At 36.7% G+C, this 14,744-nt stretch overlaps 3 protein-coding genes and 1 pseudogene across 3 annotated transcripts in view; all 4 read right to left on the reverse strand.

The window, feature by feature from the left end:
- Nucleotides 1–4,778: 4,778 nt before the first annotated feature.
- On the reverse strand, nt 4,779–7,001 carry LOC123472347. Its single transcript, XM_045173741.1, has 6 exons — nt 6,596–7,001; nt 6,422–6,529; nt 6,240–6,329; nt 5,914–6,164; nt 5,549–5,851; nt 4,779–5,481 (listed from the first exon to the last, which is right to left on the reverse strand). Exons 1-6 carry the CDS (start codon nt 6,999–7,001, stop codon nt 4,978–4,980), a joined length of 1,662 nt encoding a protein of 553 aa, XP_045029676.1. The 3' UTR covers nt 4,779–4,977.
- A 1,371-nt stretch (nt 7,002–8,372) lies between these two features.
- Nucleotides 8,373–9,304, reverse strand: LOC123472183. Its single transcript, XM_045173388.1, has 3 exons — nt 9,101–9,304; nt 8,803–9,033; nt 8,373–8,735 (listed from the first exon to the last, which is right to left on the reverse strand). The coding sequence occupies exons 1-3, from the start codon at nt 9,302–9,304 to the stop codon at nt 8,373–8,375; spliced, it is 798 nt and encodes a 265-aa protein (XP_045029323.1).
- A 1,818-nt stretch (nt 9,305–11,122) lies between these two features.
- LOC123472184 lies at nt 11,123–13,713 on the reverse strand (annotated as a pseudogene).
- An 852-nt stretch (nt 13,714–14,565) lies between these two features.
- Nucleotides 14,566–14,744, reverse strand: part of LOC116931780 — a 32,768-nt gene continuing 32,589 nt past the window's right edge. Inside the window, exon 5 of the mRNA XM_045173814.1 lies at nt 14,566–14,709. Coding sequence (XP_045029749.1) covers nt 14,566–14,709 — 144 coding nt within the window. The remainder of the gene's footprint in view (nt 14,710–14,744) is intronic.

The following is a 14,744-nucleotide window of genomic DNA, read 5'->3' on the forward strand; positions in this document are numbered from 1 at the left end:
AAAGCTGCTGTCCTTAATGTCTTTGGTGAAAAGGACTCATTACGCAACTCGGATCTACAAATTTAAAATTTCAATATCCCCTACAATGGTTCTGAAGTGTAACTTCAGCGGTTCTTCACGAGGCTGTTCTTATTAGTCATAAGATACTTCGTCATAACTGTTTCTTGTAATGCTGTTCTTAGTCATTGCTGTTCTTCGTGTGCTCTCTTCCTCTATACTGTTCCTCGCAATGCTGTTCTAAGTCACCTTATAACAACAAGTAAATACTTAACATTTACAAAGACAAGTTTACTAGCGTAATGTTTCTTATGTCCTTATCGCGGTCAATTCCGTGAAATTATTTTAATTGTTGTGCGGTATGTTGTCCCAGCGAAATAAATATTGTGGTTGAAATAATCGCATTTTGAATCTCAAAGTATATTTATTTTTATTTATATTGATACTTACATGAAGAACTGAATTCTAGAAGGAGTTTATAAGCGTAAATTAGTTAGCAGTTACTTAGCTAACTCTAGCTAGGTATGTTCAAACTAAAACCTAAATAAACATTTTTTAGCTAAACAGTCGAAAGCTATCGACAGCTACTGGTTAATAGCTTTATATAGCTCATGGCAAGTTAAGTGGTGGGTGTTGCGGTTCTAAGCTTACCCAAAGTGTACTTTAAAGGCCTATATTTATTTTCGATTCAAGCTCTTGGAATAAGGTATATTATTCCCAACACTTGCAGTGACTGGATTCAAACATTTGTTCGCGTTATATTCAGCCGAGAAACTTACACGTCCTTCAGATCAATCTCCAGATGACAGCGAAGAAAGCTTGAAGAATGCTGAAATTGTCAGACAGATGTCAGACTACTTGGGGATGCCAATCAAACCAGTAATCGACGAACAAGGGAATACGATGAAAGTTGATCAAATTGCCTCATGGCAAGATCACTCAACACGCTCCCTTGATCTTGTTAGTCTAGCTCTAACCATGGCAGCCATACCAGCTTCTTCGGCAGCTTCGGAAAGACTCTTTTCGATTAGCGGTTGGTACTGTGCAGACCGGAAAGATCGTTTGGACAGACAACATCTAGCTGCGAAAGCCTTTCTCTCTTGTAATAAAGATTTAATGAGGGCCAACCTTTTTAATAAGTCAAGTGAGCCCAGCAAAAATCAAAGTCAGGCGTGTAGCAAATGACCAAATTAGAAGAATCGTGGTATGCTAGATCTGAAGTCAAAAATTTTGAGTTTCTGTGGTCTAGCAAAGTTAGATCACAATTTTCGGTTAACTGTAAAAAACAAGGTTTTATGTTTATCACCTCATTATATCCAATTTTGAAATGTTTTCGTTAACCTAATGGTAATCCAATTATCAGGTACTCTTTTGTTAAACACGCTTAACTGAAAGCAAAAGTATTATAATACGCATAACCAATACAATTCAGAAAATATAGATGTAAATTGTAAAACACGGTTTGAATTTAATTTTTCAAATTTAAAACTTGATATTAACAAAAACGAAACGAAAAAAGATCGTTAACGTTCGTTTGTTATTTGAAAAAAAAACGAAGCGAAAACGAAACGAAATTTTTTAAAATCCAAAAATAAAACGAAAACAAAACACACACGGTTAGCAAAAATCGATTCTATCGTGACACACTTCGAGTTCCAACGAGTAACGTTGTCCTTCTTAACGCTACTTGTGAACATGTCCATATCAAGGTCTTCAAAGTAGCAATGATCGTTAAATTCAGGTGGGATATTTTCAAAAATGAAACGTAGCTCTTCTTGTGCTGATGATACTTGAGCAGACTTGAATTGAAGAAATATGCGATTTCTTGATATTTCCTCAGCATTCGCATCAAGGCCGGAATTCGTTAAAATCCATCAGTGACAATTACCAAATTAAAGACGTGAGCCGCACAGTTGATTTGATACCAACGCATCAATTTAGCAGCTAAAAGGACATTGGAGCCTCGGTCACAAACGATAGTTGGTGTCTCGTCAGCTTTTGCAATGTTGAATTCCTCTCCGGCAGACTGAAGATCGCGTTTGATGTTCTCGCCAGTATGCTCATTTGAAAACGCTCTTGTTAACAGGGCAAATCGTTCACACTTCCACTCAGAAGATATAAAATGGGCAACGATCGTTATGTAAGTAATTTTACTGACGTTGTATGTCCATAAATCCGTTGACATAGTCAAATAAATTGAATCTTCTAACTTTCTTATCACCCAAATTCTTAATTTCTTCATAAGCTTCCGGTATATAAGTGAATGTGACCGAATGTGAATTTACAAATTAACATTGATGCATCAGATGCCTATGGTATTTTGTCTGATTCCGAACTTGTTTTGGGAGCCATTTAAGTGAAGAAACCAAGCATGGCCGATCTTTTGTCCCGTAGGGAATTGGTTTTTAAAGTACAGAGTGAATTTTTTCTTGGAAAATTCGTTGATATGGGGAAAGATTCTCCTATTAAAGACAGGAGCTATTTGAAATGTTTCATTACTAGGCAACCATTATTTGAGTTTGACAAGCTTGTTGGTGATATTTAATCGTGTTCAAAATTCCAAATCGATAATATTTGAATACTAATGAAATGCTGTCTGATGAGCCTTAATGTTTTATTTCGTGATACCTAAATCCACAAGAGCAGAATGATACTTACGTGGAAAATTAGTTATCGTCTATTGAAGGACTCAGTAATTATTCCTCTGTTTCTTTTTCTTAACTATATCTGTTTAGTTTATGTTTTTTATGTACAGTAACCTGCACAAAAATCCAAACACCTATTTAATTTTTTAAAGCCACCTATTAGCGGGGTAGTGGGTTTTTTGTTTGTTTTTCTTTAAGGGGGAGGGTAGACGGGGTGATGGACACGACAGGGTAGGGTTTGGTAAGTCTAGACATTTAAAAAAGTGCCTTAAGGTATTGCGCTTTAAGGCAAGTTACAGGTCGGTACATTTTTGAAGGATGTAGTGTCGAAATCCGTTACCTCGTCCTTTGATGTTGTGAAACGACAACATTATTTTGCAAAATGGGGGAAGTGTTACTTTTCATCCAGGTAATATTAGCTTATTTTGGGTTCTACATCATTCAATCTAATATTATATGAACTACTTTACTTTATTTATGGAGGAATATATCTTGCGTTCTAGCCAATATTGTGAATCTGATAACAAAAGGATGTGCAAGACAAAGAATGAAGCTGATTATTTCATCGTGGATCTACAGGTCTGCAACAGCACGATATTGTCTTCCCTTTGAAAATGAAGATTTCTTTATAATCGTAACATTTTGTCTCCCTCCACCTGCCAGAGAATCCTTAAGCTGTAATGCTTCTAGAGGTTGGACTTACGTCACAGACAGCAGCGATGAAGACAAAAAATATTTTCTTTTCTTTATTCTAAGTTCCAATAAAATAATCAGGGGATGTACAATACCCGCCCCTAGTATCCGAACGTTACGGCCATTTAACCCAGCGTCTTATAGCGAACGGTGTGTAGCGCGGATAGGGAAATTGGGTAGTAAAAATTTAAATAAAACAACAACAAAATTTCTATTGTTAAATAAACAATAAGCTATCCAGTACAATTTTTTTAATTGTTTACCTACAAGATTTGTTGACTTGCATGTTAGTCATAAATTAACCGAACACCCCTTTGCCCTATGTGGTGCCAAATGACACATTGATTCTTGATAATCGATTTCGACTCGATCAATTATGTTTTTACTTCGATCGATTGATTGAAATCGGGGTTGCATCCCCGATTAGACACCCCGATTGAGATCTGGGTTCAAACATTCTCACCCCAAGCCCCGAATGCCCCGCCCCCAACCCCGAATTTCGAAACCCGATTGGAAAAATGTGCCCCGATTAGGGTCGGGGCCGATCTTTATTGGTGAGTCGGAGCCCGCAAAAACCGAATCTTTCAATTTAAGTCCGGCAACGCTGCCGGAAGAGTAGGGTAATCGGGAACGAAGTGTGGATCTTCGAGTGGACGGGCAGTCTCAACCTCACCACCAACCTGAACACATCTCGACCTCGTTTTTCGACCGTCTGCAGGCTTCATCCATCTTCATTCAGAGTTAATTTGCTACAAAGTTGTCGCTTTTTCGTCGACAACATTAAAGGGTTTATTGAACTCAGGCGTATATGATTCAGTATTTGCCAAACACAGTTGACAAAATTACGACACGTTTACTGCCTGTGACTTCAGTAATTGTAATTCGATTTCATGAATTTTTACACAGTCTTACGCAGTCTAATTTAATGAATAAAGTTCATAAAAGATCAATAAAAAAATATAAAAAAGCATGTATTTCCATTTGTTAGAAACTTACATCTATTGTGGAGCTCGTTTCAATGGTAGTTTGGGATTGGGACACTATTTCCATTGGCTCCATCGTCTCTTACGCTGAGGTGGAGCCTATTTCTATCGTTGACAGTGGTGAAACTGACACTTGTGTTGAGGCATCCATGCCCTCAACTTGTGGTGGTTCGTCACTGTCTCAATCCAAATACATCGAAGGGTTGACTGACGGCAATAAAGAGGCATCCACATCCGTGGAGGCATCCAGCCTGATGGATGAATCCATGTAAATGATATTATCCATCCTGATGCATGAATCTACACAGCGGCGGTAGAGTACTTATTTAACATACTTAAAAAAAGGCCCGCGCCACTTATTTTTCTATCGTACTTTTTTTTCTCTCCTACTTATCTGTAAATTCTAGCTGCGTATACAAGTATGTTAAACATACTGATTCTGATCATACCTACAAGCCATAGCATACTTAAATGACTGAAAATGCTTCTTCCAAAATAGTACTTAAAGATATGATGATACTTATTTTTATATGGAACAGAACATACTTATTTCATGTTTCACATACTTTAATTGAAAACAAATCATTGACTTCTTTCATTGTTTATTTTAAATCACGTCACGCAGTATATAAAATAAACACAGAGGCAATTAGCAATAATCACACAGTCTGCTTTGGAATGGAAACCAGAAAACTTTCAAAGTTGTTAGTAAACTTTCTCCAGCTGGACTGGTCGCCTTTTCTTCCTCTAACACCAGATCCTTTGTTGCACAGACAGTAGCGCTCTAGCAGAAGTAGTACACCATACACGGCCGGGTAGTTGCGGTCAAACACATAATACAAGCTTAGCAAGTTGAACATAGCCTCTCCCATACTTTTCACTGCAATATTTTTAAAATTCATCACATCCCCACAGACAATTAGCATAGAATGAAGGGTAGTTTTAGAATAAAAAAAAATAACAGAGCTGAAATTCACACCGGAACACAATTGGTTTACAAGCAATAAGATCTGGAGTGTGCCTCTTACTCCTTCATCAAAATTTGGCCCTTTGCTCCAAATGAAATAGCGCCTCAAATTGTCCGTTAGATCGTCAATATTGCTCCTGAAAAGACCTTGGCCTATCACGGAAACAGCTGGCATTTTCATGAAATCCTCTTTAACCTACATTGGACAATAATATAAATAATTACATAACACGAATATAAAGTTTAATCTTATTCCGTATTACGTTGGCAAACTCCTTGTAATGCGGAATAGTTTCAAGAATATCTCTTGTAGTTTTCTTCTTGTTTGAATGGACAAAAGAACGTCTCGAATTAAACTTTGAGATAAGTTCAATTTCTTTGTCTCCATCACTATCTCCGGTCGTATTCGAAGTGTCTGATATATTCGACGCCCCATCACCGATGGCAACAAGTGAATCATCAGCAGCAGATTTAACGGAAGCTCGTTTAAGTTTCCTTGCATCCATAGATTTTGATGATCCCGTTTGGTTCTGAATAGCTTTAATTATTTTATCCTTGACTGTTTCCTATAAGAATATAACAAAATTTTACATCAGGCACTGTAATAAAAAAAATATAAGCAACTTACATATGAGCAGTTCCTTCCCACGTCTTTCAGACAAGGATATTTATTGACAATCATGTCGGCGTAGTTTCTGTAGTGATTTTTTAATCGATGAGCTCGATGAGTTTGCATTAGATGCTTGGCGCAGACCAAAATAAATTGGTTGAAATAAAGAGTGAGTTGACCTTCTTTGATAGCTTTCACCAGCCTTTCATTTATTTCCCAAGGTTCTGTCCCTTCGTTGGGAAGAGTGACCGGGACGAAACGATTATCAACTGAATTCGAAATGAAAAAAATTAATTTTAACACTCTGAGAACATAATCATGTTATACAGAAAAAAATTAAATACCAACAACCGGCTCGAGAGGATTATTGGGATGAAGTTGACGTTGATGATTTTCCACATCAGGCTGAATACTAGTCCCCCTTGCAATAGCAACTGTATCATGACGAATTTTTAATAAGAAACAAAAAACATTAAGATTTAACCAAGAGCTAATGATTATTCCTTATAGTAGCATAGTAACATACCAGCAACAACGTGAGCACCTGCTGATGGCTGAATATGAAGTGCTGCTGTGTTTTTCTTCTTTGGCAGACAAGGGTTTTCATCATTTCCCAAAGGATCCGTTACAGTAGCTGAATATCACAATAAATATTTAGAAAACTTCAAATTTCTACATAATAAGATGGTAAATGATTAACCTATTTGAGTACTGCTGAAAGCATAAGTCCGTTTTTGACCTATCTTAGCCACTTTACATTTTTCTGGTGACTTGATTTTCTGGGCATGGGAGTCGGAATCAGATGTGCTATTAACAAAATCAGTACTGCCTGATGAACTTGCTGCACTACATTCTGATGACATAGCAGTATCAATATCAGTGCTCTTCTCAGTGCTAGAGTCTTCGTCACTTCTTTCCATATGACCTATTGATGTTTGATCCTCGTCTCCTTGAATACTAAAGACAGCAGGAATGGTATTCCCTTCATCCAAGTACGAGTTGACTACATCCATGTTGGCTGCATCGATTTTAAGTTGATAAACATTTTTCACATCATGATCTCCTAAGAAATAACAACAATAGCAAATATAACATAAGTCTGGCATAATTCATAAAAAGAAGCAACAACAACTTACCACCATCATTCACTTCATTCAAGGACGTGTTGATTTCATCCAAGTTGGCTGCATCGTTTGGTTCAAAGAAGGTTGAAAACGTTCGAAGGTTCAAGGAAAACGTTCGAAGGTTGAAAACCTTCGAAAAATAAAACCCTTTTTAACAGTGAACACACTCTCATGCTTTAAAGGTACTCGAAGTGCACCGAAGTTCGATGCGAAATACGTCACCACTCGAATTCGAGTGACAATAGCTCGAAGCTCGAGTGGTTGTGGTTCTATTACACATACTTGAACCGTTCGAGTATGGAGATAGAGTAGGGTACTCGAAGGAAACGGGAACGCCCAAATATATACCCCAAATTACACTATATAAACAGCAGTGAAAAACAAATGAGAATAAAGAAGACCAATGCATTTTATTTCTAAGTTTGCCCAGTAAACTCAATAGTAATACAATGAAAAAAAAATCTGCAGCATGCTTCCATTGTCACACAGGAATCAGGAGAGAGGTAAAGAAAGGTTTTGTTAGTAAGGGGGAAAAGTTTCAATGAAAACATGCTGCATAACAAAAAAAAAGACATTTAACAGCTAGTTTCAGAAACAAATTCATTCGGGGCAGAATCAAGGGAAGCAATAAAAGAGGCTACAGTTGGTGTAATGGACGGGTGAATGGAAAAAACAGCCTCTTCAAAAAAATTGAAAAAGGGACTAAGGAATTGAGGATATTTGAATTTGAACACGAAATATGAAGCAAACAATGCTTTAAATGCAGACGCACAATCGTGTACGCAAGGGATGTAAGTGAAATCAATCATTAAAAAAATGACAACGGAACGTCATCGGGCCTGGACAACAGACATAGCAAAAATGGCTGCGATAAGCGTTCCTCACGGAACTTAGCAAATTCTTCCACGTCAAAATTGTTCTAAAAAGCAAAACAAATAATTAGCTTCAGTATTCACAGAAATAATGATTAAGTAATTTACCTTTTCAAAATAAAGAAATCTGCCCATCAGCTTTCTACACAGCAGTGGTAAAGTACTTATTTGAAAGTACTTAATAAAGGGCCCTTCATACTTATGTGTTTTACATACTTAAAATATATCTCATACTAATCATTATTCCTACTTCAATTGGTAAGTAGGTATTTACCTACTTGTTTCTTGTCCCTTCTTAGTATTTGAAGCGTACCTAATTTTCGGCAACCTAATTGTTATTGCAGCCTACTTTTCGGCATTCAACACTTTTGTATAAATAAAAATGAAAATTTATTCATTTAAGAAAGGTTCTTTATTTTAAAAACGGCAATGTTAACAATAACTTAAGTACGAAAGAATTGTTACAGAAATAGTAGGAAATTTAGATGTTTCCCTTTGCCGCTTGTTGTGATGAAACGAAAGCGTCAAACTCGTTCACGAAATTCTTCCAATGTGATGTGTCGCCTACCTGCCCCCCTTTGGTAGCAGCACCTACAGCACAAAGGCAGTAGCGTTCCACTAGGAGCAAAATACCAAACATTGCAGGGTAATGGCGGTCAATAACATAATACACACTTATTAGGTTCAATACAGCTTGAGACATATTGTTAATTGGGACATTTTTGAAGTTGATAACATCACCACAAACAATTAACATGGAATAAGGAGCAGCATCTTTGGATTTAAATATTACAAGGGCACTTGTATTCACGCTTGCGTAGTTCACTGACAGAGGTTTGCCGAACTGTGAAACCAATGAAATGTTTAAATTAATAATTCCAATTCATTGCGGCACTGAGGCGTATCTGTACCTTTTCGTATTTAAATACTGGAGCACTGCTGGATTTAACTCCTTGCTTAGAAGAGCACATTTCGTTCACTTCCAGTAATACATCTAATGTTCCCTTTTCACTTTTGTCAAATCCTTTTCCTTTATTCAGTAGATAAATACGTAAGTTCTCTACCAGCTCGTCGAAATTAGCTTGGAAGATGAGTGCGCTGATGTTACACATTTTTGGCATCATTAAGAAATCTTCGTGAATCTAAAATCATGAGTTAAAAATAATAATTAAGAATTAAATTAGAAATAACGTTGCAATGTTAACTTATATGCGCAAATTCCTTGTAATGTGGAATAGCATCGAATATCTTGGCCGTTGATTTTTTCTTATTGCCATTCACGTATGCACGTCTTGCCTGAAACTCTGTTGTAAGTTGAAGCTGTTTATCAGCGTAGGTAGCTGCGTCTTTATCTGCAGTAGTCAGCTCTTGTGCTGCTGGAAATCTTGAGAGTCGTCCTGATGGCATCGCCATTGCACCAGCCCCACCACGAGAAGCATCAGCAGCAGCTGCAGCTTTCACATTGTCTCTCTTCAATTTTCTTACAAGTTTGGTTTTAGTGTTGTGAGTCAAGTTCTGTATGGCTTTGCCAACTTTTTCTTTCGCGGTAATCTAAAAATGTGTACTTTGAAAATATCAGTAAGGCAAATTTTGATATAAGAAACTTACGTATGGGCAAGATGCGTTTCGGTCTTTAAGGCAACTATACTTATTCACGATCATCTCTGCATATGTTCGATAATGCCCCTTCGTACGATTTTTGGGATGTGTACGCATCAAATGTTTTGCACAAACCCGAAAGAATGCATTGGCTTGCAGAGTCAGTTGACCAGCAGTAATGGCAGCAGCTAGTTGTTCGTTTATTTCCCAACTTTCCATTCGTTTCTTTGGTAGGGTTACAGCAAGGAATGTACAGTCTATAATAGTATATAAAGTTCATATTAGAAATTAATATAAAACATAACATATAATACAACAATAATAACCAGGAGTAGTATCGATGAAGCTAGGATGTTTCTCTTGGCTCTCACATACTGACACAGCTAGCCCTTTGTGCATAATTGATGAGGAACCACAGATATCTAACATACAAAAATTCACGTTTAAAAAGAAACACCCAGCACAGCCTTTCATATTAAAAAACTTACCAAGAGTAGCATCATTGAAGCTGGAATGTTTCAATTGTTGATGAAGGACAAAAATTATCTAATGTGCAAAAGTTCATATTTAAAAAAAACACAGTGTAGCATATAATAAAATAAATAACAATAATTACCAAAAATAGTATCGATGAAGCTGGGATGTTCTTCGTGCTTCTCATCTGCTGTCATCACACTTAGCCCTTTGGGCTCCAGTGATAAAGAGTCGCAGTTACCTAATGTACAGAAGTTCACATTAAATAAAGAGCATCTATATCTATTTAATAACTTGTGTAATATATACTTACGTGAATATTCACTTTCGGGTCTTTTCGCAATTCTAACGCACTTCTTCTTGACGGTAACGTTCTTTTTCATATATCTTTTCTTAATTTTGTTTGTCGAGAGATATTGAGCGTTTGCATCGGAACTAGAATAGACAAAGTCAGTGCTTTGTTCAGGATCGTCTGTTGATGAAAGTGATATATCTTCATCACTGACATCGGCAGCCGTCTTCCGCTTCCGATTTCTACTGTTTTCCAAAAATTCATCTATCCTAGTAACATGAGACTTTCTAATTTCTGTATTTCTCAATTTGACGAGAATACTTCGTTCAATTTGACCAAATGTGTCGTTCATATGTACGTCTACTTCTGTATCAATATCTTCGTCATATTTTAGAACTGAAATGTCTTCAAGATTTGTTTTTTCGTTACCCCCTAGGATACGAACAGTCATGTCTGCCAGCATTTCCTTGAGCAATAGTTCTTTGAAAGCTTCAACGTCAGATCTTTTTGGATCATGTGCAGGAATTACAAGTTTTTTTACGAGAACAGGTTCTTTCAAAGATTGAAATTTTGCTACAACTATTCTTGCCATTTGGCGTGTTAAAGACTTGATTGACAATGTAAAGGAGTTGAAAAAAAGTTCTGCGGTTCTGCACGAGGCAAAAAAGTCAGGAAGCGTAAAGGGTAAGTGCCGTCTGAGAGCAGAGCACGAGAGCAGACTATTATTCGTACATGTATCGTTACCTCGCCAATTATTTCCCTAAACACTGCTGAAAATTCGGCTCGCCTGGCTTGACAATATATTAAACTCTTGAAGTTGGGAACTGATCTTGATCTGTAGTATATACTCATAGATATTGCCACTCCTTTTTTGTGCTTTTTATTTCGTGATAAGTCAGCACATTGGTCTATTCACAATACACAATTTTTTAGGAAGATGATGAAATCATTGATTGGAAAATCTTCGACGTATTTGTATTTCTGCATTTGGCTCCTTTCTTTGGAGCAGACTCTTTTTCTTGGTTTGCTTAAGTGCAACCGTTTACCAAAGGTGATAGTAATTCAGTACAACATGCAATTAATTGTCATAATAAAACAAATACAGCGGAGCATAAAAAACGAGGCTATTACGTGGGATACCTATGAAATTATTTTTCGGATTTACAATAAAAGAAAATCGATCTAGACAGAAACTAACCGTATTTAATTCTTCCATTATTAAAAAAGTTTGTTCTGCTATTATTGCTTCAGCAATACGATAAAAAACAGCTAGTGTATTCCAAGTGGGCAAAGAACGCAAAAATACGGTTCCGATACTGCACAGTCTACCTGCAATAGTCAGTGTTTTCAAGGGCTGAAAGTTTGAATCTTCACGCAGACAAGACGTTTCGTATGCGTACTTCGCCCACCATGCATATTTTACATGAATTGGGGAATGGTGGCCATGAATAGTGAACCTTTCCATCTTTCCAAAGAAATCGCCTTCTCCGTTTTCTCTTACGTCTAATCCGACAAGTTTCTGATGGTGGGCACAAAATGACCAAGGAACATTACGAAAGTTACAATTGCGTCTCATGATTTTCTTAAATCTAGCATTTTTCGATTCGTAACGAAAGCACCAAGAGTAACGAGGGGGCCCAAACAATCGAATTTGACTAGGGAAATGGAGTAGGGTATGTAGTTTAGGGGTGATGGCTTTGCCAGCTGAACCAGCGACCTTTGGATAAAAAAACACATGATTTCGATTGTGAAGCTCAATATTTTTTTCTAGAATAATTAGTTCATTTTCAGTAAATGAATAACACTGAAGTGAACTAATTATTTCGAGTAGAAGAAGGAAATTGCCATATTTGGGATCGGTACTCGAAACGAATTCAGCCAGCACAATGGCAAGACACATACCTAAAGAGCCAATTTCAGAAGAAGAAAAAGACAATTTAGCTAAATCTAAGACCTCATTTTTTCTAATTTGGGGAGGGACAGTAAATTCACGATCACTTTTGAGATTAGCAATATTGTAATTTACAATGTTTAGATCTAACTTTATTACTGGGTCAAGGATGAGAGACTTTAATAAAAAAGCAATAACGAGATTTAAAACGCCTTCGTTCACAACATGCATCAGGTCATGCATGAAACACTTAGTGGTATCGTAATACTCTAATCTACCGAAAGGACATCTTTGATTAATGCCATATTTCATAGAAAGAGCAGCTTTGGCTGTCACGGTTAGTTCTGCATTCTAAATTTCTGAAACTTGTACTGCAAAATAGAGTTCCGTAACGTGCATCCTGATTCATGATGGATCGATTCAAGATCGTCGCGAACAATCATACAAGTGCGGCAAGGCAATTTTGCTCCGCCCACCCCTTCTTTAAATCCTCCCACAAAGTTTGACGCTGGCATATCGCCAACAAAGTGTAACAAAATGCCATACCACTTTCGTGAAACGTTTCTAATCGTTAACGTAATACCGTCTCGCAAACATAACAAGTCGTCTATGAAGGGTTTTAAAAAAACGTCGACGCCGCGCTCTTTCAGCAAGTCGCAACTGACGATTCCGAGCAACTGAATGCTTCGCAATGTAGAACGGTAAATAGGAGGGAGGTTCATTAGGGTCCAATAAAATACGCAAACCTTATGTTTGCCTTTTTTGCTTCCAAGAGGATTGCCAGTTTCTACTTCATCCATGTAGACTTGGATGCAAAGAATGTGTCCATTATGCCTGATGAATAATGGATGGCATTTAAGATATTTTCCATCCCAGACATCGGAATAAGAAACATCTTGCTGCTGGTTATCGTTTGCTGCTGTGTTCTTCTTGAACGATTGACGAAAACTTAACATTACAGCTTCGTACACCATTTTAATAGAAAGAAATTGTTCGAGGGATTGTAAAAAGGGAATATAATACCCAATTTCGAACACTTCATCCATTATTTTTCCAAGTTGTGGATCATTAATCCAGTTGTATGACGGCTCAGCTCGATTCAAAATTACTTCCTTGGGCATCACCGTGGGAAAGAATTTGTCCCACGTTGTCTCCAACCGATAGCGAGTTAGCTGTTCTTGGTGGTGAATTTTGTCAAAGGCAGCTTTAAAAGCTGTTCTGCCAAAAACTTCAGTTGACACAAGGGTACTGAGCTTTTCCTGAAGTTGTATGAAAGAATGTAATACGTTTAGTTGAAATATAGAAATTAATGGCAAACTATTGTAAATAATTACCTGAATAGTCAACACACTCCTATTATAGTTGTCATGGATAGCATCAGAAACTAAAATAAGTGCTTCATATGGAAGGAAAAACTGGTGTCGAAGTCTTAATAAGATTCCAGCCTCCCACTCCAAATCATTTTCTGGTGACGTAGAAGGGTGGTAAATGTTGTTATTGATGAAAATCTGAACACCGTCAAGTTGGGATTAATTATCTGATGCAGGATATACTGCTGGCTCCATGTTGTTCACTAGACATGCAATGAGAAAACACATTGCTTGTAATCACTGTTACATAACTAAAAAATAATATGAGTAGCTTACCTTCATTTACAATATTAGGGGTGATTTGTGTTACGGTACTGCCATGTTTTTTATTCCAATGACGTTTAAATGAAAAAAAATTATGATAGTGATTTTGGCAACCAGGATGTTTGCAAATAATATGAAAATTTCTAGCAGTTTTGTGATACAGCTTGACATGTGCATAAAAGCTAGTTGGGTGGTCACTAACTGCGATTACTAACATACACATTGAACATTTCATGTCATTTGACATGTTAAAAAACAAAATTACTTAATGAAACCGTCAAACAGCAGTATTGTTTGGTTTCGTCTGCTAAAATATCGGTTGTCAATAAAGTACTTATAATGCTAAAGCATACTTAAATTTACATGAAATACTTTATTCCAAAACAATAGTTAGAAAAAAGTATGGAAAACCCTGTAAAAGTATGTTTGAGTAAAGTACTTATTTTATTTTCGTACTTATAAATCAGCTACCTACTTTTATTTTTGTTGAAGAATAAATATCTAAGTAGGGAACCTGAAATAAGTAAAAAGTTCAACTTTAAAGCAGGGAAAAAAATTAAGTACGAAAATTTCCAGTTTCAGTACGATATATTTCCTGCTTAAATTTTCAGTACTTTAAAACTACTTAAAATGGCCGAAATAAGTAGTTTACCGCTGCTGTGTAAGGGATTCTCGCTTTATTTTTTTTATTGCGGGGAAAAGAAGGAAGGCCATCATCAGCAAATTGAGGCAACCTACAAAAGAACTTGCATAAATACGGATGACCTTTTCTGTATATGAAAATTCAAAACTTACGATCTGAAGTTTCGACTGGGAGCTCGTTTTTGTCACGTCTTGCTAAACGTTCAATTTTGTTTCCTAGTTTCACGACGAAGTTTTCTTCGAAGCTTTGTACCATTTGATAAGTGGTTGCAAAATCGGTGAATATCTGATGGTAACAAAAAAAACATATAAGAATACATC

Source organism: Daphnia magna, linkage group LG5, assembly GCF_020631705.1.
Source record: "Daphnia magna isolate NIES linkage group LG5, ASM2063170v1.1, whole genome shotgun sequence".
Taxonomy (NCBI): Eukaryota; Metazoa; Arthropoda; class Branchiopoda; order Diplostraca; family Daphniidae; genus Daphnia; species Daphnia magna.